Source organism: Carcharhinus amblyrhynchos, chromosome 21, assembly GCF_965287045.1.
Source record: "Carcharhinus amblyrhynchos chromosome 21, sCarAmb.v2.hapA, whole genome shotgun sequence".
Classification (NCBI taxonomy): Eukaryota; Metazoa; Chordata; class Chondrichthyes; order Carcharhiniformes; family Carcharhinidae; genus Carcharhinus; species Carcharhinus amblyrhynchos.
The window spans coordinates 41,606,095-41,632,946 of record NC_137344.1 but is presented as its reverse complement, the minus strand read 5'-3'; the positions used below and the strand labels follow the sequence as shown (position 1 = coordinate 41,632,946).

Here is a 26,852-nt window from a genome sequence, read left to right as displayed (position 1 = left end):
CAAAGGTGGCACTGATAATTGTCTGGGATAAACAATTCCAAAGATTCACAATCCTTTGAGTGAAGAAACCTCTCCTTATCTAAATCTTAAAAGATCGTCCGCTTATACAGGAAGCATGGAAAAGTTGAGAAAGAGATGGTGTTGAGGTAGGGATGAGTGTTGTCAGTATATGTGGAACCAAAACCACTTTCTGATGATATTGCCAAGGGCAACACATAGATGAGCAAGATCAAGGCACCAAGGATCGATGCTTGGAGAATGGCAGAGGTAACAGTGTGGTTGTGGGAAGAAAATACTTTGTCACAGATGCTCTGCCCAAGGCTTAACTGACAAGAGTGATCTTTAGGTCCTTTAAGCCCTGAGTCTATTCTCTATTCAGGGAGATCATATCTGATTTTGTCACAAATTTCTTAATACTTTTTCTTAACAAAGATCAATCTATTTTCGATTTAAAATTGACAACTGACCTAGGATCAAATTCCATTTGCACGAAATAATTCCAAACTTCTACCAATGCTTGGTTTCATAATTCTTTCTGAGTGGAAATCATTTCCTCAATCTACCATATCAGTTTCATTTAGAACCAAAAGCAAAGATATCCCCATCAGGTGAACAATGGATTGGAGGTGTTGGAAGACAGTGGTGTGGTTAAATATGTCAAAGGTTGCAGATCAGACAAGAAGGACAAGGACAAGAAAAGCAGGATAATCAGTTGGAGGATGTCATTTATGGGCTTTAGGAGAGTATTTTGATTCTTTGGCAAGGATGAAAAACACATTGGTGCAAAATTTGCTGAAATTGTGCAACTCTTGACAAGTGGCTTTAATTGAATTTTTTAGAGTATGTGCACTTTGCACTTTCACTGCACTGCATATCACTGGAATTTCAATGAAATTTTCGGTACAACACCCAAGTCCTTCTGAATCACGAATCTCAACATTTGCTCTTAACTGTTCTTAAAAAGTGTCTGCTTTGTACTTTCCCCATTAAAGAACATAATTCTGTTCTTCCTGACGTTGCGCCTTTTCTGCTATTTTCTCGCCGAGCTTTTAAGGCTGTAAAATTGGCCTCTGTAGCACCACTGATGCCAGCACTGTGGAGACTCTAAAGTGGAAAATTGTTGACCAGAATATTTCTGGCTGATTCAAGGGAAATCCAGGCAACTTCTGACTTATTTTTGCTGGTGCTGCATTGATGAAAATACTGTGTCTGCGTTATTAGAGAATTTTTGGATTTTCCAACAAGCAGTGCTATTTCTTGACAAGGGTATTTGGAGGAACTGGTTGGCCTGTGGAGGATGCCAGCTTCAGTCATGAGGCTATAGATTGCGTTCCTCCTGGCTTGCAGTATGATTTGGAAATGGAGGTTAGTAAGTAGGGGGAATGCATTTCAGAGTGTGGAAGAGCATTCTCAACATAAAGACCTATTCTCAAAGTGTTTTAAAGAAGCATCTTTACAGCTGCAACCCCAGCCAGTAGCAGTGTGGCTTCTTAGGTTGTGCTTCACCAAGGTGATGGTTAACGAACTGTGCACTTCCAACAACTTGACCTGCAGCCTTATGCCAGGGTGGGGATGATGCTGCCAGTGGCTGTCAAGATTCCCATTGCCTTCAATTTCTATGCCAGTGGGTCCTTCCAGATATGAAGAGGGAACATCAGTAACATCTCTCAGTCCGCTACTATCGTTTGCTATGCCTGAGAGGTGGACAAAGCCTCTTTGTAAGATGAGAGGGACTTCATCATCATCTTACAAGCCAGAGGGACACAAGACCAGCGAACATACAAAATTGCCAGACTGGCAGGATTCACAATTGTGCAAGGTACAATCAACTGCACTTGTGAATTTGGTAAGATCCACAAGTCATCAGGAGGATTTTCTAAAATCACAAGCACTGCCACATGGCGTGTGACCTTTACCTCAAAGATGATGATTCTTGAACATCTGCTACACTGGTAATAACCATAACACACCTATCCTGCACCAAGAAAACATTGGCACAATGAAACAACAGTTCCACTTTCTGGACTTCTCCAGGGATTAACAGGAATGGGTGTTCTAAGACACTCTCCGTAACCTTGCTACCATGAGGGCACAGCCCTTGCTACCACAACTTTGGATGTTACCTCAGGTGGAAGAAGAAGAACAAGAGGAGGAAAAGCAATAAGAAGATGATCAAAAGAGGATTGTCATAACAATGAAGTAAAAAGCATTGAATTAGATCTGGGAAGATTGAACTCTAAATAAGACCTGACACTTTTTTAATGGATGCACAATGCACTGGTTGAATTACTGCAGGGTAATTCTCTAAAAGACAACGGAACCCCATCCTATCACCAGAACAATGATACATAATGATCATCTCACCACAGGGTTTCCTGAGTACCCAGATGGATTTTTGTGGATTTGTTTTCACACCTGAACATACAAATTTGGTTAAAAACCATCTGAAAAGCTGCCAGAAAAAAATCTGATTGTGTGTGCCCTGTAAGGATAAGTGCTGAAGGAAAAGTCAACAACACACTCAGTATCCATGCAAATTGTCATTTTGCTGAACTATTTCTCAAGTCAAAATAGGCCCTTTAGAGATTGTGATTGGGGAAATAATGTCAAACCAGCAAATGGCAGATATGTTAATTAAATACTTTGCATCAGTCTTCACAATGAAAGGGAAAAAAAGCAAGGAAAATGAATGGATCTAAATGCTGCTAAGTACCGAAGACCTGATGGGTTGCATCCTAGGATATTAAAGGAAGTAGTCACAGAGGTAGTGCATGCACAACTAGTAATCTTCCAAGAATCCTTAAATTTTGGAAAAGTGCCAGAGAATTGAAAAGCTACCAATGTATCACCCTTATTCAAAGAGAGAGGGAAGCAAAAAAACAGGCAATTATTGGCAGGTTAGCTTAACATCTGTCAATAGGAAACATTGGAAAGGCGGCACAGTGACTAGTGCTGCTGCCTCACAGTGCCAGCAACCCGGGTCTGATTCCGGCATTGGGTCACTGTCTGTGTGGAGTTTGCACATTCTCCATGCGTGTGGGTTTCCTCCAGGTCCTCTGGTTTCCTCCCACAGTCCAAAGATGTGCGGGTTAGGTAGATTGGCCAAGCTAAATTGACCCTAGCGTCAGGGGGACTAGCTAGAGTTACAGGGATAGGGCCTGGGTGGAATTGTGATCGATGGGCTGAATGGCCTTCTTCTGCACTGTAGGGATTCTGTAATTCTCAGTATCAATTATCAATATACAATATAATATAACCAAACAGAGTCAGCATGGTTTCATGAAGGGGAAGTCATGCCTGACAAATTTATCAGAATTCTTTGAGGTAATGAGCAGAATAGATAAAAAGGAACCAATAGATGTCGTGTACTTGGAGTTCCAAAAAGCATTTGATAAGGTAAAACACAAAAGGCTATATAAGAAGCTATGGTGTTTAGTGTAGTATAAACAGAGGATTGGCGAACTGAGAAAAGACGGAGTTGGAATAAGAGGTGTATTTTCAGGATGGCAACCTGCAACCATGGAGTACCACATGGATCAGTAGTGGGGGCCACAAATATTTACAATTATACAGTTAAGATTTGGATATGCCAGTGATTATGCATCACACAAACCTCCTCCCAGCCTTATTGGCATATCCTTCCATACTTTTCTCTCCCTGATGTAAAGTACAGTTTTCTCTCAAATGCATCTATGATATCCATGCTTAAGTGAGTTTCACATTCTAACTTGTTTCTGACCAAATATTTTCTCCTGTTTTCCTTATTTGATTTATTAGTGATAATGTTACATTTATGGAATTCAACAAAACAACTCATTTCCATGGAAACCTTACAGCAAGTTCACTTTTTGGGGGCTATTTTGAGATTAATGGTGGAGACAAAGCATCCAGCAATTAGGAAAGAATTGAAAATCACAAAATAACTTGGTTGCCTCAAACATTGCTAGATTTTTTGTGAACTACTAACAGCAGGCAACATTAATTTACCATATTTTCAGCATTTCCTGAGGTAATGTGTGTAACAATGTTGCCATTTTCTACCATATATTTTAGAAAACGTATACATCTCAGCAATTTTGTATTTTAATTAAAACGTTAGATAGACAAGATGTTGTGGTCATACTTCCAAAATTTATGTTAGCCACAAAGGAAGCAGTAAACTTAAAAACGGCAAGTTATATATTTGCAATTAGATTGCTTAACGATACATTCAGTCTTTGCTCACAAGGAAAATTTCACCTGGTCAGCAGAAGCCTATTTTAGAGATTCAGTCGATGAGGATATGAGGAAAAAGACTTGTCATATTCAGTTTCACGGGCTTAACTAATATGGATACGCATGACGATTCTGTACGGATGGTGAAAGATTCCAAACCAAATTGCTTGCTTCTCTAATTATAACATGATATTAGAATAAAGCAACCATCGTGCTTTTTTGTACGCTAAATATAGGAACGGGACCTGCTGTGCCGACAGAAAAAAAGGTATATAAGTTGTCCAGGAACAGAGAAAGCTGCTGGTGTCCAATCATCAGGGTAAGTTTCTTGCTAACTTTCTCAAGAATCTGAGTGAAAGTATTGATTTATTTTTCAGCACTGAGATGATCTCATCAAATTATGTAAAGTTTAACAAAATGAACCAGTCCAGAAAATTATCTCAAAATAAGCGTCACAGGACAAATGTAATTCGTCCGTTCAAAATCAGATCCAAATAAGTAGAATTAATTGATTTGTTGTGCATTTTTTTTTACTAGAATTGCTGTGAAGGAGTTTTCTTACCAGGGACGCATAAAGGTAACGGCTGTTATGACAACCAAATGTAAACTCAAATTTCTTGAATAGAAAACAAGTCAGTGCCACTGTTTGCGTGTGACAGTGGGACTGGCAGACAAAAGGACTTCAGAATCATTTCACATCTAGTTTTTCTTACTGCTATCAAAGATCTCACTGTAAGAAGCTAGTTCAGCCACAAGAAGCACAACACCATGTAGCAGACCAAGGCCACATATGCTGGACACGGTTCAATGTAAAAATGGCTGAACGATCGGGCATTGCTTCCTACAGTTTGGAAATCATTTCACACAATTATTCCGGACCATTAAAACCTGTAAATCACTATGGCATCCTTAAGATGCCAGACAAATTCACAGGACAAGACGTTTCCAACCTACTAAATTCAGCGGCACACAACACATGCTCTGGTTTTGAAAATGTCAAGGCACATCCGGCCTTTTGGCAGTAACCTGGGATCATCAAACCAAAGATGTATTTTCTTTTCCTAGAAATGAATAAACCAGGAAAATCGTAACAATAGGCTTCATGTAAGAAACAGCTACTCCTGAACTTGCGAACATGTCGCTCGCGGAGGCTTCTTACAGATTTTATCTTCTTTAACACACAAATTGCATTTTGTAATCTCGTGTCAATCAAATCACAGATCATCAATCATTTTAAAGGATCTGAATAGCTTTCAAGTTTAGAGGGACTCGCCATTACGTTTTAAAGTTTATTTATTGGTGTCACAAGTAGGCTTTACATGAGCACGGCAGCGGAGAGACTGTTAAAATAGGAACTGACACTTTACTTCTACAAGCAGTTTGATTAGATTGAGTTCAAATGTGAGAGATCTTGCTTTCCGATAAACCAAGGAAGTATTTAAAGGTGTCAAGAAATGATGCAATAGAAGGTGCTGATTCCGTTATTTATATAAACTCACCTGTCTATTTTAGCAATAAACCGAAGCCATGGGGGATGCGGAAATGGCAGTGTTTGGAAAGGCGGCGCCCTTTTTGCGTAAAAGCGATAAGGAACGACTGGAGGCTCAGAACAAACCGTTCGACGCCAAAACAGCCTGCTATGTCCCCGAACCAAAAGATTTGTACGTGAAAGGTACAGTCAAGAGTAGAGAGGGTGGTAAAGCCACAGTCGAGACACTTGAGACCAAGCAGGTCGGTTGAAATTTTAAAAATAAGTAAATCATCCTGAAACGCTTTAGTGTTTTCACAAAACACACATTACTGTAAATAACTTGGTAGGTTTGTGGATCATTTTTCAGACAATAACTGTCAAAGAGGAAGACGTCCTCCCAATGAATCCTCCGAAGTTCGATAAAATCGAGGACATGGCCATGATGACCCACCTGAATGAAGCATCTGTGCTGTATAACCTCAAAGAGCGTTATGCAGCCTGGATGATCTATGTAAGTACAAAAACTTCAGATTGCTAAATGAAAACGATAATTGTCGACACTAAATATGTTTAATTGCTTCCTCTGACTTTAGACCTACTCCGGGCTGTTCTGTGTCACTGTGAACCCCTACAAGTGGTTGCCAGTGTATGATCCCGAGGTGGTGGCCGGTTACAGAGGCAAGAAGCGACAAGAGGCTCCTCCACACATCTTCTCCATCTCTGACAACGCCTATCAGTTCATGCAAACTGGTGAGTATGTGAGTTTTAATTCGTTATGTCGGGTGTTCAGCGAGGAAATTTTCTCATTCTCGTCGAAAATGGGAATAAATTTCGGCGAAACTCAGTTATCTAAACTTTGATCTCACGTTCGTTTTACTTGCAGATCGTGAAAACCAGTCCATTTTGATCACGTAAGTGTTGCTGCTTTAATAGAGTCAGCAGAGTTGTTAATGCAATTGGAATTAACTCTGGTATTTTCAATCGCCTCTGGTAATTCACGAATTCGTTATTTTCTACTCTTGCCCCGTCCAGCGGAGAATCTGGTGCCGGAAAGACTGTGAACACGAAACGTGTCATCCAGTACTTTGCATCAGTTGGAGCGACAGGGGAAGCCAAAAAGAAAGAGGCTCAACAATCCGGAAAGATGCAGGTAAAAGAAAATTGATACAGTGAAATTCGTCAATTTTTTAGCTGTTTGGCTGTAATTCATTTCTTGACTCGGTAAATGCTGCAACTCCTGATGTTTTTACAGGGCTCTCTGGAGGATCAAATCATCCAGGCCAACCCGCTGCTGGAAGCCTTCGGTAATGCCAAGACCGTGAGGAATGACAACTCGTCTCGCTTCGTAAGTTTCCTGCAGTTGCATAAATCAGACCCCCGAGTATGCACCACAATTATTACAACCAAGTTGCTAATAAGTAAAAAATGGATGATTCAATACAAACGCAAGTGTTGTATTATGCTTTAAATCTCTGATTTTAAATTATCTTCACATTCTAGGGTAAATTCATTAGAATTCACTTTGGCGCCACTGGGAAACTGGCTTCTGCTGATATTGAAACCTGTAAGTTCTGCTGAATTTTATTTATAAATATCAGCCAATTAAATTTTCAACACACATAGGTTCTTCAGTGAATCTGTATTTGCGTGTGTACATTCTCTCTAGATCTACTGGAAAAATCCAGAGTAACGTTCCAGCTAAAAGCGGAAAGGAGTTACCACATTTTCTATCAGATGATGACCAATCACAAACCAGAAATTGTTGGTAAGGATGGAGGTTTTGGCAAGTTGCTCCCTTCAATTCTGTACTTTGCCAGGTTGAAATGATTAGTTTTAACACGGTAAATATACCTTAATCTCATTTGAAGTAAAATCTGGTGTATTCTTCTAATTGATTGATATTATTTGTCAACTTTATCTGACATTCACCTTCCAAATCCAACCATTAATTTGTCAGTATAATGAACACCAGTCAAATGGTGAATTGAAACTGAATTTGACAAGCTCTCTGAGTGGAAGAGGGAAATCCTGACTGTAAAACTGAGTGAAACACAACTTTCATTTCCTTCATTCACAATTCCTCCAACAAAACACTTGTTTTGCTTTCTGCAGAGAGTTGTCTCATTACCACCAACCCCTATGATTATCATTTCATCAGCCAGGGTGAGATTTCCGTTAAGAGTATCGATGATACGGAAGAATTGGTGGCAACTGATGTGAGTATCAGCCGTGCATCTTCAGTTGTATTATCCTGATTCGTGCCTCCTAAAGTATTTAAAAATTCAAGCAGTCAGCGCCAATCCCTCTTTTACTCGCACAAAACATGTCTACAATGGACAGCTTGGTGACAATGTCATTAGCACTGCTGCTTCACAGCACCAGGGACCTGGTTTCGATTCCCGGTTTGGGTTACTGTCTGTGTGGAGTTTGCACATTCCACCTGTGTCTGTGTAAGTTCCCTCTGTGTCCTCCAGTTTCCTCCCACAGCTCAAAGATGTGTGGGTTAGATGGATTGGCCATGCTAACTTTCTCCTCAGTGGGGGACTAGCTGGGGTAAATGCATAGGTTATGGGGATAGGGCGTGGGTGGGACTATGGTCAGTGCAGACTCAATGGGCCAAATGGCCTCCTTCTGCATTATAAGATTCTATGATTCGAATCAAGATGATATGGAATAGAAGTCAACTGGACAAAATCAAGCAATGTTTATCAGAATTGAAATGGAAATGTAGAATGTTTTGAGTAAAATATGGCAGAATGATATTTTAAAGGACATTTCTTTTTATCCATAACTAAGTAGATGAAAGATTTCAAACTATTTGAAACAGTTGCCAGTTCTAACATGTAATTTATTTTTGTTGGATTTTGAATCTATTGTTTGGGTTTACAGACTGCCATCGATATCCTGGGCTTCACCAATGATGAGAAATGGGGCATCTACAAACTCACTGGTGCAGTAATGCACTTTGGGAACATGAAATTCAAGCAAAAACAACGTGAGGAGCAGGCCGAGCCAGATGGCACAGAAGGTAACTGTTTCATACATCTCGCATCAACACAGTATTTACTAAAGTCTAGATGCTCAGAAGAATATTCTGAGACATAGTGTATTTCAATTTATAATCTCATATAATACAGGTGTTATTTTAACATTCTGCAACAATGCTGGGCCAATTTTGCACTGCTGATCTCAAACAAAGCTCTTGTGATGTCTGTGACACGGACCTCTCCTTCCTGACAATCTGCCAAATTAAGGTCATTTCAAGGTGAGCAATAGCAGTGAGTTCACCAAGGAGGAAAATCAACCAACTACGCTGAAGCGTTCTCCCAAACAATAACCAGAAAGATAGAAAAACTTTATCTCATTTTTAATTTAAATCTCCAAATAGTGAAATTAATGATTAGGATTGCATCAAGACAGAAGCTAAAGTATCATGTTGTCATGCTTTAAAAAAAGCCTAATTGCAGTCATAAAAAGTGCAAGTACGTATCCTCCTAATAAGGGTATTGTTATATCTGAAATCTAACATTGGACAAGAATTAAATTTTCAGGGCCAATGAGGCTGTTTAACTGGAATTATGAATTTAATACACAATTAAAAGTCCAGTTACATGTCATCCAACAAGCTACACTTTTTAAAAGGGATTTTGAGAGAAACTAATAGTATTGGAGAGGAAATGCTCATTAGTTCAATTCCCTTGGTAGCAGATTGGGGAACTCAAAGTCACAGACTTAGGGAAATCTTGAATGAATGACGGTAACTTTTGATTTTCCACATTCTTCTGTGCGTATGTAGACTCCTAAAGTGTCTGTCAGTTTCAGTGGGGCAATTATGGTGAACACTGATAGTCTTGCTGCCATTATCACTGTAAAGTCTGGGCCACTCATAAATGTGGAAGGAATTATCTGCATCTCCTTCATTTAGTCCAGTGCCTGTATGTCTATGGTTAGTATCATGCTCCCTTCAGTCAGTTAGATTGCAGAGATAGAGAACACTGTCCTGTAATCAGTTATTTCCTTCAGATATGCTAAACATTACCGACTAGCAAATCTGTTGTTTCTGCGAACTGAAGGCTTTGAGATTTCGCTCTGTGTATTTTTACACAGTAAATTCCAAAAGTTACTTGTGCGTGTGTCTCAGATAGCAGAGGAATTCTTATCATGATACACTTTAAATCAAATGTCAAATTATTATTCTGAAGAACAAGAAACACAATTAGCTGCAATTAAAAAGTAGCCCTTTGGTGTAAAGTGTGACATCCTGTGATAAAAACATGTGCAAATACTGCCCTTATTTTACATTATCCATTGAAGCAGTTTAGCCTTAGTCCAAAAATAACTACAGGTATATCTTTCTCCATTAGTGAGAAAGAGACAAAAACAGAAAATGCTGAAAAGGTCATCAGATCTGACAGCAATTATGGAAAGATAATAGAGCTAACATTTTGAGTCTGGATGACTCTTTAAAAGAGACCATTGGTTATACATAGCTTGGAGGTATTTCTCCATAAGTGTTGGCAAAGTAAGAAAGCAGACCAGAATAAACAATCACAGCCAGTATGGGACTTGAACCCACACAGTAGATGACATTCTGCATCACAATCTGGCCACTCAGCCAACTGAGTTAAAGTCTCACAAAACAAAGATATAAAATAGCATTCCCTATTTCATAAAGGAACAAACTTTGCATTTGCCAATCTGATATCTCTACAGCATTTTTGTCTTGAACAATCGTGTGTGTTGATCTAAAGGTCCCCAGTGGTGTATTACACGACTCAAGGAATCTGGGTTTCAATAGCAACATGCATTTTTACCCGATGATATAATCTGGAGCTGCGGATAGTACGGACTCCAACTTTTCTTCCTGGCTCACAAGGAATCACTCCCATGGCTACTGCCTATCATTGGTATGTGTTGAAAAGATTTGCAGGTTGATCCTCAACCTGTTTGACCACATCATGAATACACTTTCCGTGCCAACCAAGTCCTGCAGTGGGGTATGAACACAAAGGCAGAGATACATTCCAAATTTAAAATTAGATGTTGTACACAAATATACTGGATTGTCATTTCTATTTTTATTAGATGCCGACAAGGTTGCTTACTTGACTGGACTCAACTCTGCAGATTTGCTAAAGGCTTTATGTTATCCCAGAGTGAAGGTTGGCAATGAATTTGTGACCAAAGGTCAAACTGTTCAGCAGGTAAACTTTGAAGAATTTTGTAAAGTGACATCAATAAACCTTGAATATATTTACTTAAGGTCTTTGACTATGATGATTATTAAATTTTTTCAGGTCTACAACTCAGTTGGTGCCCTTGCCAAATCCATTTTTGAGAAAATGTTCTTGTGGATGGTTATCCGTATCAATCAGCAATTGGACACAAAACAGGCCAGACAGTTCTTCATTGGTGTGTTGGATATTGCTGGGTTCGAAATTTTTGATGTAAGAATCGGAAACATAAATATCAACAAAATAAATTACTGAAACTTTACTGCACCAAAAAGCACAATCCAACACTTAATTTGCTCTGTATATTCAGTTCAACAGCTTGGAACAGTTATGTATCAACTTCACCAATGAAAAACTGCAGCAGTTCTTCAACCACCACATGTTTGTTCTGGAACAAGAAGAGTACAAGAAAGAAGGGATTGAATGGGAATTCATTGACTTTGGAATGGATCTGGCTGCTTGCATTGAACTCATTGAAAAGGTCAGTAATGTCATGCAAGACATTAATTAGAACTGAAATATATTTATGTAGACCCTAATTTATTAATAAAATGCTTCAATATTAACTAACTTTCTCATTGCTCCAGCCCATGGGTATCTTCTCAATCCTGGAAGAGGAGTGCATGTTCCCCAAGGCCTCAGACACTTCTTTCAAGAATAAGCTATATGATCAGCATCTTGGTAAGTCAAACAACTTCCAGAAACCTAAGCCTGCCAAAGGAAAGGCTGAAGCTCACTTCTCACTCGTCCATTATGCTGGCACTGTGGACTACAACATTAATGGCTGGCTGGACAAGAACAAGGACCCCCTGAATGAAACTGTAACTGGGCTGTTCCAGAAATCGTCAGTGAAACTATTGGCTCATCTCTACGCTGCATCCGCTGAAGGTAAATTTCTAAGACACTCAAATATTGATATTGCTTTTTGTTAACATTGTGTTCCCATGTTTCCCAATCAGTTTAGAACAAATTAATTTGTTGTTTTGTTGTAGCTGAAACTGGTGCAAAGAAAGGTGGCAAAAAGAAGGGTTCTTCCTTCCAGACAGTATCTGCTCTGTTTAGGGTGAGTTTGTCTAACATAAATATTTATAACATGTAGCAAACCAAATTTTAGTAAATTTTGAGTCAACTAGCAAAATATTGATTAATATTGTATTATTGTTACAAATAAATTGGGACAAAACTGGAGAGCAAATTACTTTTCTGTTCAATACACAGGAAAACTTAGGCAAGCTGATGACTAACTTGAGGACCACACACCCACACTTTGTGCGTTGTATAATTCCCAATGAAACAAAGACACCAGGCAAGTGTGGTTCCCTTGTTATATATCAATGGATGCAGTCAATTATTGTCAATCTTTCAGGTCTTGGAATAACTGATTTAATATGCTGCATTTTAAACATTCTGTTGCATTCATCAGGTGCTATGGATAACTTCCTTGTCATTCACCAGTTGAGGTGCAATGGTGTGCTAGAAGGCATCAGAATCTGCAGAAAGGGATTCCCAAGCAGAATCATCTATGGTGACTTCAAGCAAAGGTAATGGAACTTAAAAGCTGCACCTAAACTTTCTATTCAATGGAATTGTAAGTACGTGGAATTTTACAGAGAAAGTCAATAATATGCTTAAAACTCTATGCAACAGATACAGGATTCTTAATGCAAGTGCCATTCCTGAAGGCCAGTTCATTGATAGCAAGAAGGCTTCTGAGAAGCTACTGGGATCCATTGATGTTGATCATACACAGTATAAATTTGGACACACAAAGGTAATTAGATTTAAAATTGATGTTTCTCACTTTGAAATAACATGCTAATGAACCTATAAATCCATCTTTTTGCTTTCATATTAGGAAGCAGAAAAGGTCTCTTATATTTCTTGCATTATTATGGGGTTAGATATATGGAGCTAATTCATGCCAAACAACTCCATTTGGATAGGATTGAACCATTTGCACATACAAACATTCTATCATCAATTCAACAACATAAAACATGAAATGTAACACTTACTTTAATTTCTTTAAGGTGTTCTTTAAGGCTGGTCTCTTGGGTTTACTTGAAGAGATGAGAGACGAAAAGTTGGCGCAACTTGTGACCCGTACCCAGGCTATTTGTCGTGGGTTCCTAATGAGGGTTGAATTTAAGAGAATGATGGAAAGGAGGTAAACATCTTCATATATGAACATCAAAAAAGCATTTGTCAGTAAAACCTTTCATACATTTTATGAGTTTCTTCTGATACAAAATCGTTTCAAGGATGTGTGAACTGTGTTCCTCTGTCTGACTATATTCTTCAGGGAAGCACTGTATACTCTACAGTACAACATCCGTGCATTCACAAATGTCAAACACTGGCCATGGATGCAATTGTATTTCAAGATCAAACCTCTTCTGAAGAGTGCAGAAACAGAGAAGGAAATGGCAAACATGAAAGATGAGTTTGAGAAAACTAAGGAGGCACTTGCCAAATCTGAAGCACGAAGGAAGGAATTGGAAGAGAAAATGGTGGCTATTGTACAGGAAAAGAATGATCTTGAACTCCAAGTCCAAGCGGTATCTATGTTTACAATCTTATTATGGCAACTTTGTAAACAATATATAAAACTGTAGCCTGATACAACTAACTGTTACAATTTTCTGCAGGAAAGTGAAACTCTGGCAGATGCAGAAGAAAGATGCGAGGGATTGATTAAGAATAAAATTCAACTGGAGGCTAAATTGAAGGAAGCTAATGAAAGATTGGAAGATGAAGAAGAGATAAATGCTGAACTTACAGCTAAGAAGAGGAAACTGGAGGATGAGTGTTCAGAATTGAAGAAAGATATTGATGATTTGGAGCTCACTTTAGCCAAAGTTGAAAAAGAAAAACATGCAACAGAGAACAAGGTATGAACAAATGGTCTTTAAAATGTATAGTAGATGTATAATTCACTGCAGAATGCTCATATCTGTTGATTACATTTCATGAAATTATTCTGTGCACTTGATTTTTGTTGAACACAGGTGAAAAACCTCACTGAAGAGATGGCTACTCTTGATGAAAGCATTGCAAAAATAACTAAGGAAAAGAAAGCCCTCCAAGAGGCCCATCAGCAGACCTTAGATGATCTTCAGGCAGAGGAAGACAAAGTCAACACTCTGACCAAAACAAAGACTAAGCTGGAGCAACAAGTTGATGATGTAAGTCTTCTCAAACAGAACGAGAGCAAATGGATTTGAGGGTACAATCATTGTTTGTGCCAAATTTTGATCAAATATTTTCCTTTTTCTTTAAAGCTTGAAGGTTCTCTAGAGCAGGAGAAAAAACTTCGCATGGATCTTGAACGTGCTAAGAGAAAGCTTGAAGGTGACTTGAAGCTGTCACAGGAAACCATAATGGATTTGGAAAATGATAAGCAGCAACTGGATGAGAAGCTAAAAAAGTCAGTATTGATCTTAGTTTTTGCTCATCTTCCATTGAATATTTTTATTATTTGCCCTGTTGATAAGAAAATAGAACTTGGTATTGGAGACATTGGATCTTCAGTCTGAAGATATTAACTTAACCATTTGATCTTGTGAATCTTTTCTGATTTTGTTTTCTAACAATTATTCTAACCAGCGTACTGTTCATAGAAAATAATTTGATAATTAATGATGCATTATATGTATTCCCTAATTTCAACATGTCAATGGAAACAGATTTCAGACGTTATGAAACATTAGTCATTGAAACATTAGCTACCCATCTATTGTATATAGTCTAGTGTCACTGTTCAAACAAAAGTTTTATTCGTTGTGAGTAATATGAAGTTAACTCAAGAATGAGAATTGCATTTTAAATAGTGACACATTTCAACCTGTCAGTGAAATAGTTTTCTGCTGTGAGTTCATTAATAATACAGAAATTTCCTTACTAATTGATTTTGTTGAATTTTTACTATTTGTTGAACTCCTACTATTTAAAGGAAGGAATTTGAGATCAGCCAACTTCAAAGCAAAGTTGAAGATGAGCAGGCTTTGGCTTCACAACTGCAGAAAAAGATTAAAGAATTACAGGTGATTTATATGCTCAGTAACATTAGCGATCCATTCTTTGTATAGGTTATGTGCACGAACTGATGTTACTTGTTCTAAAATTATAATCAATACGTATTCATCTTCAGGCTCGTATTGAAGAACTCGAAGAAGAAATTGAAGCTGAACGTGCTGCTCGTGCCAAGACTGAGAAACAGAGAGCTGATCTTTCTCGGGAGCTTGAAGAGATCAGTGAACGTCTAGAAGAAGCTGGCGGAGCCACTGCAGCACAGATTGAAATGAACAAGAAACGAGAAGCAGAATTTCAGAAGATGCGTCGTGATCTGGAAGAGTCCACCCTACAGCATGAAGCCACGGCTGCTGCTCTTCGCAAGAAGCAGGCTGATAGTGTTGCAGAACTTGGGGAGCAAATCGACAACCTGCAACGTGTCAAACAGAAACTAGAGAAAGAAAAGAGTGAGTTGAAGATGGAAATTGACGACCTTGCCAGCAACATGGAATCTGTGTCTAAAAACAAGGTATGGTTCCAAATGTTACTAAAGCTTCTTCGTATAAATATGTCAAATAATTGTCTATTTTCACACTGTTTGACAATTCTGCATATTGGCTTTAGGCAAACCTTGAGAAAGTAGCCCGGACTCTTGAGGACCAGGTCAGTGAACTGAAGACCAAACATGATGAGCATCAGCGTTTGATCAACGATTTGTCAACTCACAAAGCACGTCTTGGAACAGAAAATGGTATTTGTCAGTTGCATAAGCATTTACTTTTTGGTGTCTAGAGATTATAAAATTAAGTCATAATTTGTTTGCTTGAAATCACTTCTGATTTGCAGGTGAACTGAATCGCCAGTTGGAGGAGAAAGAAGCCTTGGTATCTCAACTAACAAGAGGCAAACAAGCATATACTCAGCAGATTGAGGAGCTCAAGAGACAGTTGGAGGAGGAAATAAAGGTTTCAGAATAGTTTTAGTAACTAATTCATACAACCTTTATAACAAAATATGTATTCAATTTAAATTGTCCAATGTGCAATGGAAAAGTTATTTCATTCTGTGGTTTGATTGTCCAGTAATTGACCTCAGATTCTACCATTATAAAAGTGAATACTCCTGGTCATTATGTTCCTGGGTGAAGATATGCAGGTTAGATGGATTAGCCATGATGTGCGGGGTTAGGGTGGGGAAGAGGGCCTGTGTAAGACATGCTGGGCAGGATTTTATGGCCTAGCTTGTCCAGAAAGCGGAAGATCCCACCTGAGCTCAATGGGCCTTCCCACACTCTGCCGCTCCATTTCCCATGGCAGATGGGCCGATAAAGTTCTGGCCTCTGTCAGAGAATTAGTACAGACTCATGGGCTGTATGGCCTCCTTCTGCAATATAGGGATTCTACGTATCAAGATTTATTAAAGTCTTGTGTACTAAGTATCATGTCATCACAAACTTATTACTTATTTCAGGCTAAGGGTGCCTTGGCACATGCCCTGCAATCAGCTCGCCATGACTGTGATTTGCTCCGTGAGCAATATGAAGAGGAACAGGAAGCAAAGGCTGAGCTCCAACGTGGCATGTCCAAGGCCAACAGTGAAGTCGCTCAGTGGAGAACAAAGTACGAAACTGATGCAATTCAGCGCACAGAGGAGCTAGAAGAGGCCAAGTATGTTGTAATAAAATGAGAGTTTGGCTTCCTGTGCTGTTTAAGATGATGTTATTAGAACATTGCTGCTTTTGTACATTTCAGGAAAAAGCTTGCTCAGCGCTTGCAGGATGCAGAAGAGCACATTGAAGCTGTGAACTCCAAATGTGCTTCACTGGAAAAGACAAAACAGAGATTGCAAAATGAAGTGGAGGATCTGATGATAGATGTGGAGAGAGCAAACTCAGCAGCAGCAGCTCTTGACAAGAAACAGAAGAACTTTGACAAGGTAAGAATATGTTGTGGCCTTGTTACTCCTGCTGAGATTTTAAAGACTTGTAATACTAATTCAATATTAAGTAATTTCAGTTGTGGATCATCATGAAATGAATTAGCTGTGGATAGCATGAGTGGCAGTATTACGGTTTTAGAATTAGAATAATTCTTTAATGGACAAAAGTCCTCCAAGAACCAACTAACAATATTTTCATAATTTTCTTTCCTTGAAGACTGTGGACTCATGGTCAACTTATTTTCAAATCCATGATGGATGAATTTTTGTTGGGTAAATTTATCTAAGGATATGGATACAAATATGGGTGTGGGGTAAATTAAGCAGAGTTACTGTTCAGCCATAATCTAATAAAAAGACAGAAATAGCTCAAGAGGCTGAAAAGCCTATTCCTCTTCCAATGTTTGAAAACACATTTAAAATGTACTCCGACAGTAAATTCCTTCTTCTTGGCATTTTAAAAGTTATTACTCAACATTTCTATTATAAGATGACAAATGCTATCTATCCCCTGCACTGTTGTAGCAAAATATAGCTGTTTGGAAGCAGACCTTTGTGCTTCTAAATAAACACACGTGCATCAAGTCTCTTGTGACAGGCAGAATGTAGTCATAGGCCTGGATTATGGTGTGCAGGATAGATAATTTGGAAAGGCAGCCAAAAGGCCACTTTGGGTGGTGTGATTGAGTTATGGGACAAAACTTAACATTCCCCCTGCCAGCAGGCTTTGAGCAAGATTAGCTGTAAAACATCTTGGATTGCCTCCCCACCAAGTTCCCTTCCTTTCCGACCTCTCTGCAATTCTGCACTGAGATGGGTGGCCTTGCCTGTCTTTTCTCAAACTAAGGCCTGTAAGTGGCCAATTATTGACCACTTTAGAGCTATTTCCCTACCAGTATCAATTTTCAGGCTCATGGGAAGAATTCAGAGAAAGTGGGGAATTTTGAAAAGTAATGCTGTTAATGGTTCTGGTTGGGAAAGACTGGCCTCTCCACCTCCTCCTTCCTCCCAACTCGTGGCTAGGCCTCACCTCCCCACCACACCCCGAGACCCACAAATCGTACCACTGGACCACTGGATTTCTGAGGCAGGACTTCTTCCTGACTGAGGGGTAGAGGCCCCACCACCAGCCAATTAACACTTGGAGTGTGAATTATTTACAGGGCAGGCAGTATCAGCAGGGATCTTTTCTCCGCTGACTCACTGGATGGCAGGAAGGCAAACTCCACCATCCTAAAATTCTTGGCCTCAGAGTTATTTACAGCACAGAAGGAGGCCATTAATATGATTTGCAGCCCAATTTTAGATCCAATCTTGCATACTTCCCAGCTATCATCTCCAATCAGTATTGATACACAAATGCAGCCTTATATTTAAGTTATAACTTTTTCAATTGTCCACTACAGGTCCTGGCAGACTGGAAACAGAAATTTGAGGAAAGCCAGTCTGAACTGGAAGCAGCCCAGAAGGAGTCTCGCAGTTTGAGTACTGAGCTCTTCAAGATGAAGAATGCCTATGAGGAGTCTCTGGATCAACTTGAAACTCTTAAAAGAGAGAACAAGAATCTTCAACGTAATTGTTAAACCTTTCTTATCATTTACACATTTAAGAATGTTAACCTTATTAAATTATGTTTTTTCCTTCATTTTAACACCTACAGTAAGATTTTATCTTGCCAATTGCACTTTGAAGTCTCCAAAAATCAGCCTCACATCCTTAGCATCAATCCAGCCCCATATCTCTTACGTAATATTAATTTCATCTTCATAAAATATGCATAATCTTTATTTTTTCATAAACCAGAGGAGATTGCTGATCTGACTGAGCATCTGGCTGAAAGCAGCAAGGCCCTCCATGAGATAGAAAAGGCAAAGAAGACAGCTGAGCAGGAGAAGAGTGAAATTCAAGCAGCTCTAGAGGAAGCAGAGGTAAAACGAATAATTATTTTAGCAGAATACATTAAAAGTTGAAAATTAGAATAGTAGTATTTTCTACATAAACGTCATCAGTTCAAAAGGAACACACTAAATGGTCTAAATTGCAAGTATTGAGAGTAATTATTGAAAGATCTTTCCAGAGCATGGTTTTCTTTATATTTGGAAATAACAGAAAAACTGGATATCTATATTATTGTTTATAAAACTGGTTGGTATAGTTTTGAGTCACGTCAGTGGATTAATATTTTTGTGTGACGGAATGATAAGCTTTTAAAACTCAAAAAATATAATTCTTTTTGCTTAATGCAATTTGATTTGTAACCCTGAAGTGGATGAAGTAGATAGTCATGAAGCTTCAAATGTTTTCTGGCTATTTAATCTAAATAAATGTCCATATACCCAACTGAAAATATCTCAGTGATTAAAACAGTGAATTACATTTTGGAAAGCAGCAACTTTGTAAGTAAAAGTAGCAGTCGCTCTAAATCAATAACATTGTGAAAACCATAACGGGACAAATAACTGGGTATCAATTAAATGCTCGAATTTACTCAAATACTGGCCTGATAAGAGGACTTTGAAAGAAAATTAACTGTCTGACCTCATCACTAACATATTTTGTATGAAAGTTTAGAATTTCCTTTTATCGGGATCGCACTGAAATTTACAGATGTGAAATTTTGGTCCCCAGGCCTAAGACTATCATGACTCTGTTCCATCTTCCTAGGATTAATTCAATATTCTGGGAGACCTTCCAACGGTAAAAAGGAAATCAACTGCTGCAGCACTTTATTTACCACAGTTGCTCAAAAGGTGTTGGTCAATCAATGGGGAAAATCGGGAAACTTCCAGAAGTATGAAGCTGGAATTGTTTCAAAAACTGTAAAGATCCAGCGTTGGAAGTAAAAGAAGAGCACTGTAAACAAAAATTTTAACTTTTCATTTTATTCCTTACTTAGGCTTCTCTGGAACATGAAGAGGGCAAGATCCTCCGTATTCAGCTAGAAATGAATCAAATCAAATCTGAAGTTGACAGGAAAATTGCAGAGAAAGATGAGGAGATTGACCAACTGAAGAGGAATCACCAGAGGGTTGTAGACACAATGCAAAGTGCCTTGGAGGCTGAAATCAGGAGCAGAAATGATGCTTTAAGAATCAAAAAGAAAATGGAAGGTGATCTGAATGAAATGGAGATTCAGTTGGGACATGCGAACCGCCAGGCTTCTGAAGCTCAGAAACATCTCAGAAACCTGCAGGGTCAACTAAAGGTCTATTTAATAGAGCATTTCTCTTTGATTTATAGTTATTTTTAAAATACCTTTAAAAATTGTCATCCATCAATTATGGAAACATAATGGCATTTTCTCTTAACCTAACTTGGTAAATTTGTTACTAGTTTCAAACTCTTAAAATATTATTCAAAAGGCTAATTCCACGTTGTGTCATATGAATATAATGACATCTCCTAACAAAATATTTCTGCCATCTAAATAGGATACCCAGTTACATCTGGATGATGCTGTCAGAGGTCAGGAAGATTTGAAGGAGCAATTGGCCATGGTTGAGCGCAGAAGTAGTTTGCAGCAGGCTGAGATTGAAGAAATGAGAGCAGCACTGGAACAAACAGATAGATCTCGCAAACTTGCTGAACAAGAGCTTGTTGATGTCACTGAGAGAGTACAGCTGCTTCACTCACAGGTTTGTCCACCTACTAATGTCACCTTGATGAAACAGATATGCAGGCTATATCTCCAGAGAAGCCATGAGAGGATTGGGTGAGGACAAAAATAGCCAAAGAAGTCCCTAAAGTTTGATAGAATTCTTTGCTCAACCAAATGGCAGAACTCTTTTATAATCTGTTTCATGGTTAGCAGCCAGACAGCCAAATGGATAGTCTTAGCTGCTGGCAGGAGAAAGGACCAGAGCAGGACCCTTGAAGAAGCTTCAGTAATGATGGGGAGAGGCAGAGACCTGTAATCCGGGAGGAAAAGTCTGCGGTCAGGAAGACACACTGACCAGTAATTAAGGCAGCAATATGTTGGCAACCAAGTCTGTGAGCATGAGAGCTTGGGAGTGGCTTGTAAACGGGCCAGGAGAGGCTGATAGCATCTTTGAAAGCACTTCTGCTCCTTCTTATCTATAAAGAAATGCCAAAGTCAACGCTTATGAACACTTACTACCTTCTCACTGCTGAGGTTCTGGCTTCTGAGAACTGAGCAGCAACAATAGATTTTAAATCAGGCTCCAATTTGCCCAACGTGACATTAATATAGAGGCAGCAGCCTTTTTGTTTTAGCAGTCTACAAACCCTACAAAACATGTTCTCACAAAATGATGCCTCCTGCAGAACACAAGTCTCATTAACACCAAGAAGAAGCTAGATGCTGATCTAAATCATCTCCAAACTGAAATGGAGGAAACAATTCAGGAATCGAGGAATGCTGAAGATAAAGCAAAGAAGGCTATCACAGATGTAAGCCACAAGTTAACTTAATTATATGCTCATATTTTCACAAATGATGATTTGTCAATTACTTTGTTTATACTCTTTCAAGTTTAAACTTGAATAATGATTTGCTCCGTTACCTCACCATTAAGGCTGCCATGATGGCTGAAGAGCTGAAGAAGGAACAGGATACCAGTGCTCACCTTGAACGAATGAAGAAGAATCTCGAGCAGACAGTGAAGGACCTGCAGCATCGTCTGGAAGAGGCTGAGCAACTGGCAATGAAAGGAGGAAAGAAACAGCTCCAGAAACTGGAGGCTCGGGTAATTAGCATGACTATGTTACCATGTGCTGCTTGCTAAGGTTTATGAACACGCTGAAGCCTCAGCAAAAATAAGAGGGTTATTTTAGTGAAAGACGGAAGTTAGGCACTAAGTGGGTGCTGTGTTAAACAGACATGCCTTTTTGATTATCATAATTTGACCTTGCCTGCAAATAGCAAAATAGGTTTAGCACTTGGATCATGTTTAAAACAATTCTTCATGGAGCAATATTGGTCAGCACTGCATTCACTTCCACCAAACATGTGGAGTAGGCTGTCTGACAGACACTGGCAGGTTTTAGGCTGGCTCATGTCCTAAACGAGAGGGATCAAAAGTTCTGATGCGAGGCTCTGGCTTTCCTGGTGGAGGAGGTCTAGAGGAATTGTGATGTATCGTACCTATAGGATGTGAAGAAGTCCATTTCACTCTGCTGTACTTTTCTCTCTTGTAGCAGCTGCTTCTGTTCAGCCTGTCTCATCGCCTTTCTCCATTTTTCCTAAAAACTGCAGAGGGACCTCCCGGGAAGTTCCCCATGATCAAGCATTCCCTTCTTTCTGGTGATTTTCATGAGATGTTCAATTAAGTGGAGCATTAAATCTTTCTAGGTGAAATCCTCATAAATTTCCAGAATAACGGTAGAACTGTCCAAGGCAGTCTCTCAATGTATATAATAAATCAAACCTCCAGCAAAAAGTGAACAGCGAAAACTGAACGTATATTAAATAACACTCGAAATCCTCACCACAGACTGTTCACTTCTATTTAGTTGAATGCTTTTAGGAGACATTGTTAATGTATGTGCTAACAATCAAAATACAGTGTAGGCCTTCTAATGAATGCTAACAGACAAGCTTCCAGCCTCAAAATGACTAATGGTGTTGTGGTCCTCGTCGACGATGATGGACGAACAACAACAGACAAGCTAACTGGCAATCAGCTGATGAACAATTCTATGGCGGACACTTTTGTCATGTGGCATAATTCAACTTTTTTTAAAACCAGCACTGTGTCTTGCACTAAACATAGGCTAAACAGGCATTACAACTTCTGAACCCTCTGGGCTACTTCAAAGACTCTTAACATAACCTCAAAATCATCCCCTTTGAGCTATGATAATTTAAAAGTCAATATGAAATTTGTAAAATAATTAATTCCATCTGGTGACTGGTTTAGGTGCGTGAGCTGGAAAATGAACTGGAAGCTGAGCAGAAACGTGGCGCTGATGCCATCAAAGGTGTTCGCAAATATGAAAGAAGAGTCAAGGAACTGACTTACCAGGTACTTATAAGTTGGTTATTTGGAATGAGAAACCATTTGCTAATTAGTAGTAATTATTATTTTCTTAAAATATCATTATGAATGTTTCCTCTTTTGCATTATTTACAGTCTGAGGAAGACAGGAAAAATGTTCTGAGACTGCAGGACTTAGTTGACAAGCTACAGATGAAAGTTAAGGCTTACAAGAGGCAATGCGAGGAGACTGTAAGTAACTGAGGACTTAGGCTGCATTTATTCTATAAAGCATTTTATGAAAATTATTTTGTAAAACTAGTATTTAAATTTAAATATTTGAGATTTTTTTCTACATCAAACATTCATGAAACCTACCTGAAAGGACATTCAGGATAATCAACAACTTAGAGTCACACAGGTTTACATCATGGAAACTGGTCCTTCGGCCCAATTTTTCCATGCTGCCCTTTTTTTTAAAAATCATATTGTCTATATCCATCTTACCCATGTAACTGTCTAAATGATTTTTAAAAGACAAAATTGTACCTGTCTCTCTACTACCTCTGGCAACTTGTTCCAGACACTCATTACCCTCTGTTTGAAAAAATTACACCTCTGCACCCTTATGTATCTCTCACCTTACATCTATGCTCTCTAGTTATAAACTCCCCTACCTTTGGGAAAAGCTGTTGACTACCTGATCTATGTCCTTTATTATTTTATAAAATTCTATAAGATCACCCCTAAACCTCCTATGCTCCAGGGAAAGAAGTCCCAGTCTATCAAGCCTCTTCTTCAAGTCCCAGTAGCATCAAGTAAATCTTCTCTGCACTCTTTTTCTATTTTAGTAATATCCTTAGATGACCACAACTGTACACAGTATTCCAATGTCTTGTACAACTTCAACAAGATGTCCCACTCCTGTATTCAGTGTTCTGACCAATGCAACCAAACATGCCAAATGCCTTCTTCACCACTCTATCTACCTGTGACTCCACTTTCAAGGAGCTATGAACCTGTACTCCTAGATCTCTTTGTTCTATAACTCTCCCTGAAGCCCTACCATTAACTGATTAAGTCCTACTCTGGTTCAATCTACCAAAATGCATCATCTCACATTTGTCTAAATAGAACTTCATCAACTATTCATCAGTCTACTGGCCCAATTGATCAAGATCCCATTGCAATCTGAAATAAGCTTCTTCACTTCCACTATGCCACCAATCTTGGTGTCATCTGCAAACTTACTAACCATGCCTCCTAAATTCTCATCCAAATCATTATTATAAATGACAATTAACAGTGGACTTGGCACCAATCCCTGAGGCATACCACTGGTCACAAGCCTCCAGTTTGAAAAACAACCCTCTACAATCACATTGCCTTCTGTCAATTTTGTATCCAATTGGCTACCTCACGTTGGATCCAGTGAGATTTAACCTTATGATGAGATCGCAGAGTACTTGGAAGTGTGATAAAGTAGGACTGGCTTTGTCAAGGGGAGGTCATGTCTGACAAATCTGTTTAAAGTTCTTTGAGGAGCTAACAAGGAAGTTAGATAAAGGAGAACCAGTGGACATGATTCATTTAGATTTCCAGGAGGTCTTTAACAAGGTGCTGCACAGGAGACTGTTAAATAAGTGCCCATGATATTAAGGGTAAGATCCTAGATAGAGGATTGGCTGGCTGGCAGAAGGCAGAGAGTGGAGATAAAGAGGTCTTTTTCAAGATGGCAGTCAGTGACTTGTGATATGCCTTGGAGTCGGTGCTGGGACCACAACTTTTCACAATATATGTTAACGATTTGGAAGAAGGAGCTGAAGGCATTGTTGCTAAGTTTGCAAATGATATAAAGATAATCAGAGGGACAGGTAATATTGAAGAAGCAGGACTTGGACAGGTTAGGGAAATGACAGATGGAATACAATGTGGAAAAATGTGAGGTTATGCACTTTGGAAGGAGGATTAGAGGCATAGACTATTTTTTAAATGAGAAAATGCTTAGGAAATCAGAAACACAGAGGGACCTGGGAGTCTTTATTCAAGATTTTCTTAAGGTTAACACGCAGACTCAGTTAGCAGTTAGGAAGGCAAATGCAACGTTAGCATTCATGTCAAGAGGGCTAGAATGCAAGGGCAGGGATGTACTTCCTGAGGTTGTATAAGGTTGTAGTCAGACCGACTCCATTTGGAGTATTGTGAGCAGTTTTGGACCCCATATCTAAGGAAGGATGTATTGACTTGGAAAGGGTCTAGAGGAGGTTCACAAAAATGATCCCTGGAATGAAGAGCTTGTTGATGAAGAACTGTTGAGGACTCTGGATCTGTACTCGTTGGAGTTTAGAAGGATGAGGAGATCTTATTGAAACTTGCAGGATACTGCGAGGCCTGAATAAAGTGGATATGGTGAGGATGTTTCCACTAGTAGGAAAATCTAGAACCAGAGGGCACAATCTCAGGCTGAATTGACAATCCTTTAAAACAGAGATGAAGAGGAATTTCATCTCTTCAGAGAGCAGCGAATCTCTGGAACTCTACCGCAGAAGGCTGTGGAGGCCAGGTCACTGAGTGTCTTTAGGACAGAGATAGATATGATCTTGATAGATAGGGGAATCAGGAGTTTGGGGAAAAGGCAGGAGAATGGGGATGAGAAAATAAATCAGCCATGATTGAATGTTGGAGCAGACTTAGTGGGCCGAGTGGTCTAATTCTGCTCCTATGTCTTATTGTCTTATGCAACAACTTACCATGTGGTACCTTGTCAAAAGCCTTGCTAAAGTTCATGTAGACAACATTGACTTCATTGCCTCATCTAGCTTCTTGGTTATCCCTTCAAAAAACTCAATTAAATTTGTGAGACATGATTTTCCACTCACAAAGTCATGCTAACTGTCTCTATCAGTCCACATCTCTCTAAATGCCTGTAGATCCTGTCTCTCAGGATACCTTCTAACAACTTACCCACTACAGATGTGATCACCGGCCTGTAGTTCCCAGGCTTTTTGCTGCAACCCTTCTTAAACAAAGGCACAACATTTGCCACCCTCCAGTCTTCAGGCATCTCATCTGTGGCAGTTGATGATTCAAATATCTCTGCTAGGGGACCTGCAATTTCCTCCCTAGGCTCCCACAATGTCCTGGGATACAACTCATCAGGTCCCAGGGATTTATCTACCTTGATCCACTATTAGGTCATCCATAAGTTACAGGACAGAGGTGGGAAGGCAGCAGGATTCTCACCCACATTAAATGCCCTCTCACCACCAAACTTGTCACAGGGGGTGGCATCATTTTCCACCCATAATGGCTTTTGGCTATAGTCAAAAAGCATCTGAACAATTTGCACTTATTCTAGGGGCAATTCACATTCTCCCACAGTCAATATTCTAATCTGAAACCCGATCATTTCTTCTACTATATCCCCTTTAGGAGGAACAGGCTAACATTCACCTGTCCAAGTTCAGGAAAGTGCAGCATGAACTGGAGGAAGCTGAAGAACGTGCTGACATTGCAGAGTCTCAAGTCAACAAACTTAGAAGTAAAAGCCGTGACATAAGTGCTAAGGTACATAAGATATAAATGATTTTTGAAATTGAATAACTAATCGAGCTGAAGAAATAAGTAATAATTTAAGAGCAATCTCGTTATCGTGTTGATTTAACTATTTGCATTTGCTTTTTTCTGATTAGGCCTCTGCTGAAGAGTAGATGACGATTTGACATGGTCCAAAGAAGAAATCCACAAAATGTGTGTTTCTTTGTAACATAGTTTTATAAAGATAGTTCTGTCAGTAGAAATAAAAGTGCAACTCTGAAAAATCTTCTTGTCATCTTAAATTTGTTAGCTTGCTTAATAAACATACTAGGAACAAAAGTGTTACAAAGAAAGCCTCCAACTAAATTACATTGTCAACAGAAGTTTGACACAACTATAAAAAGGAGAAGGCATTAGAATGGTGCACATTTAATTGTTAATCAGGAATTTGTCATATCTTTAGGATCATATTGAAAATATTGTGTTTTAATTTCATTAAAAAGGATTGTA

General features: G+C 39.0%; 1 protein-coding gene across 1 annotated transcript; it reads left to right on the top strand.

Moving 5' to 3' along the window:
• Positions 1 to 5,742: 5,742 nt before the first annotated feature.
• On the top strand, positions 5,743 to 26,558 carry LOC145356386 (myosin-4-like). The gene is made up of 38 exons (XM_080209066.1): positions 5,743 to 5,946; positions 6,054 to 6,197; positions 6,280 to 6,436; positions 6,570 to 6,597; positions 6,719 to 6,836; positions 6,939 to 7,031; positions 7,187 to 7,250; positions 7,353 to 7,451; positions 7,799 to 7,902; positions 8,576 to 8,714; positions 10,772 to 11,133; positions 11,231 to 11,401; positions 11,508 to 11,847; positions 11,913 to 11,983; positions 12,139 to 12,226; positions 12,344 to 12,461; positions 12,568 to 12,691; positions 12,951 to 13,087; positions 13,223 to 13,478; positions 13,569 to 13,811; positions 13,929 to 14,105; positions 14,202 to 14,347; positions 14,873 to 14,963; positions 15,071 to 15,460; positions 15,556 to 15,682; positions 15,778 to 15,896; positions 16,402 to 16,598; positions 16,683 to 16,866; positions 18,276 to 18,441; positions 18,673 to 18,797; positions 19,766 to 20,074; positions 20,301 to 20,504; positions 21,154 to 21,279; positions 21,405 to 21,575; positions 22,749 to 22,853; positions 22,962 to 23,057; positions 26,238 to 26,372; positions 26,498 to 26,558. Exons 1-38 carry the CDS (start codon positions 5,743 to 5,745, stop codon positions 26,513 to 26,515), a joined length of 5,946 nt encoding a protein of 1,981 aa, XP_080065192.1. The 3' UTR covers positions 26,516 to 26,558.
• Positions 26,559 to 26,852: the final 294 nt, after the last annotated feature.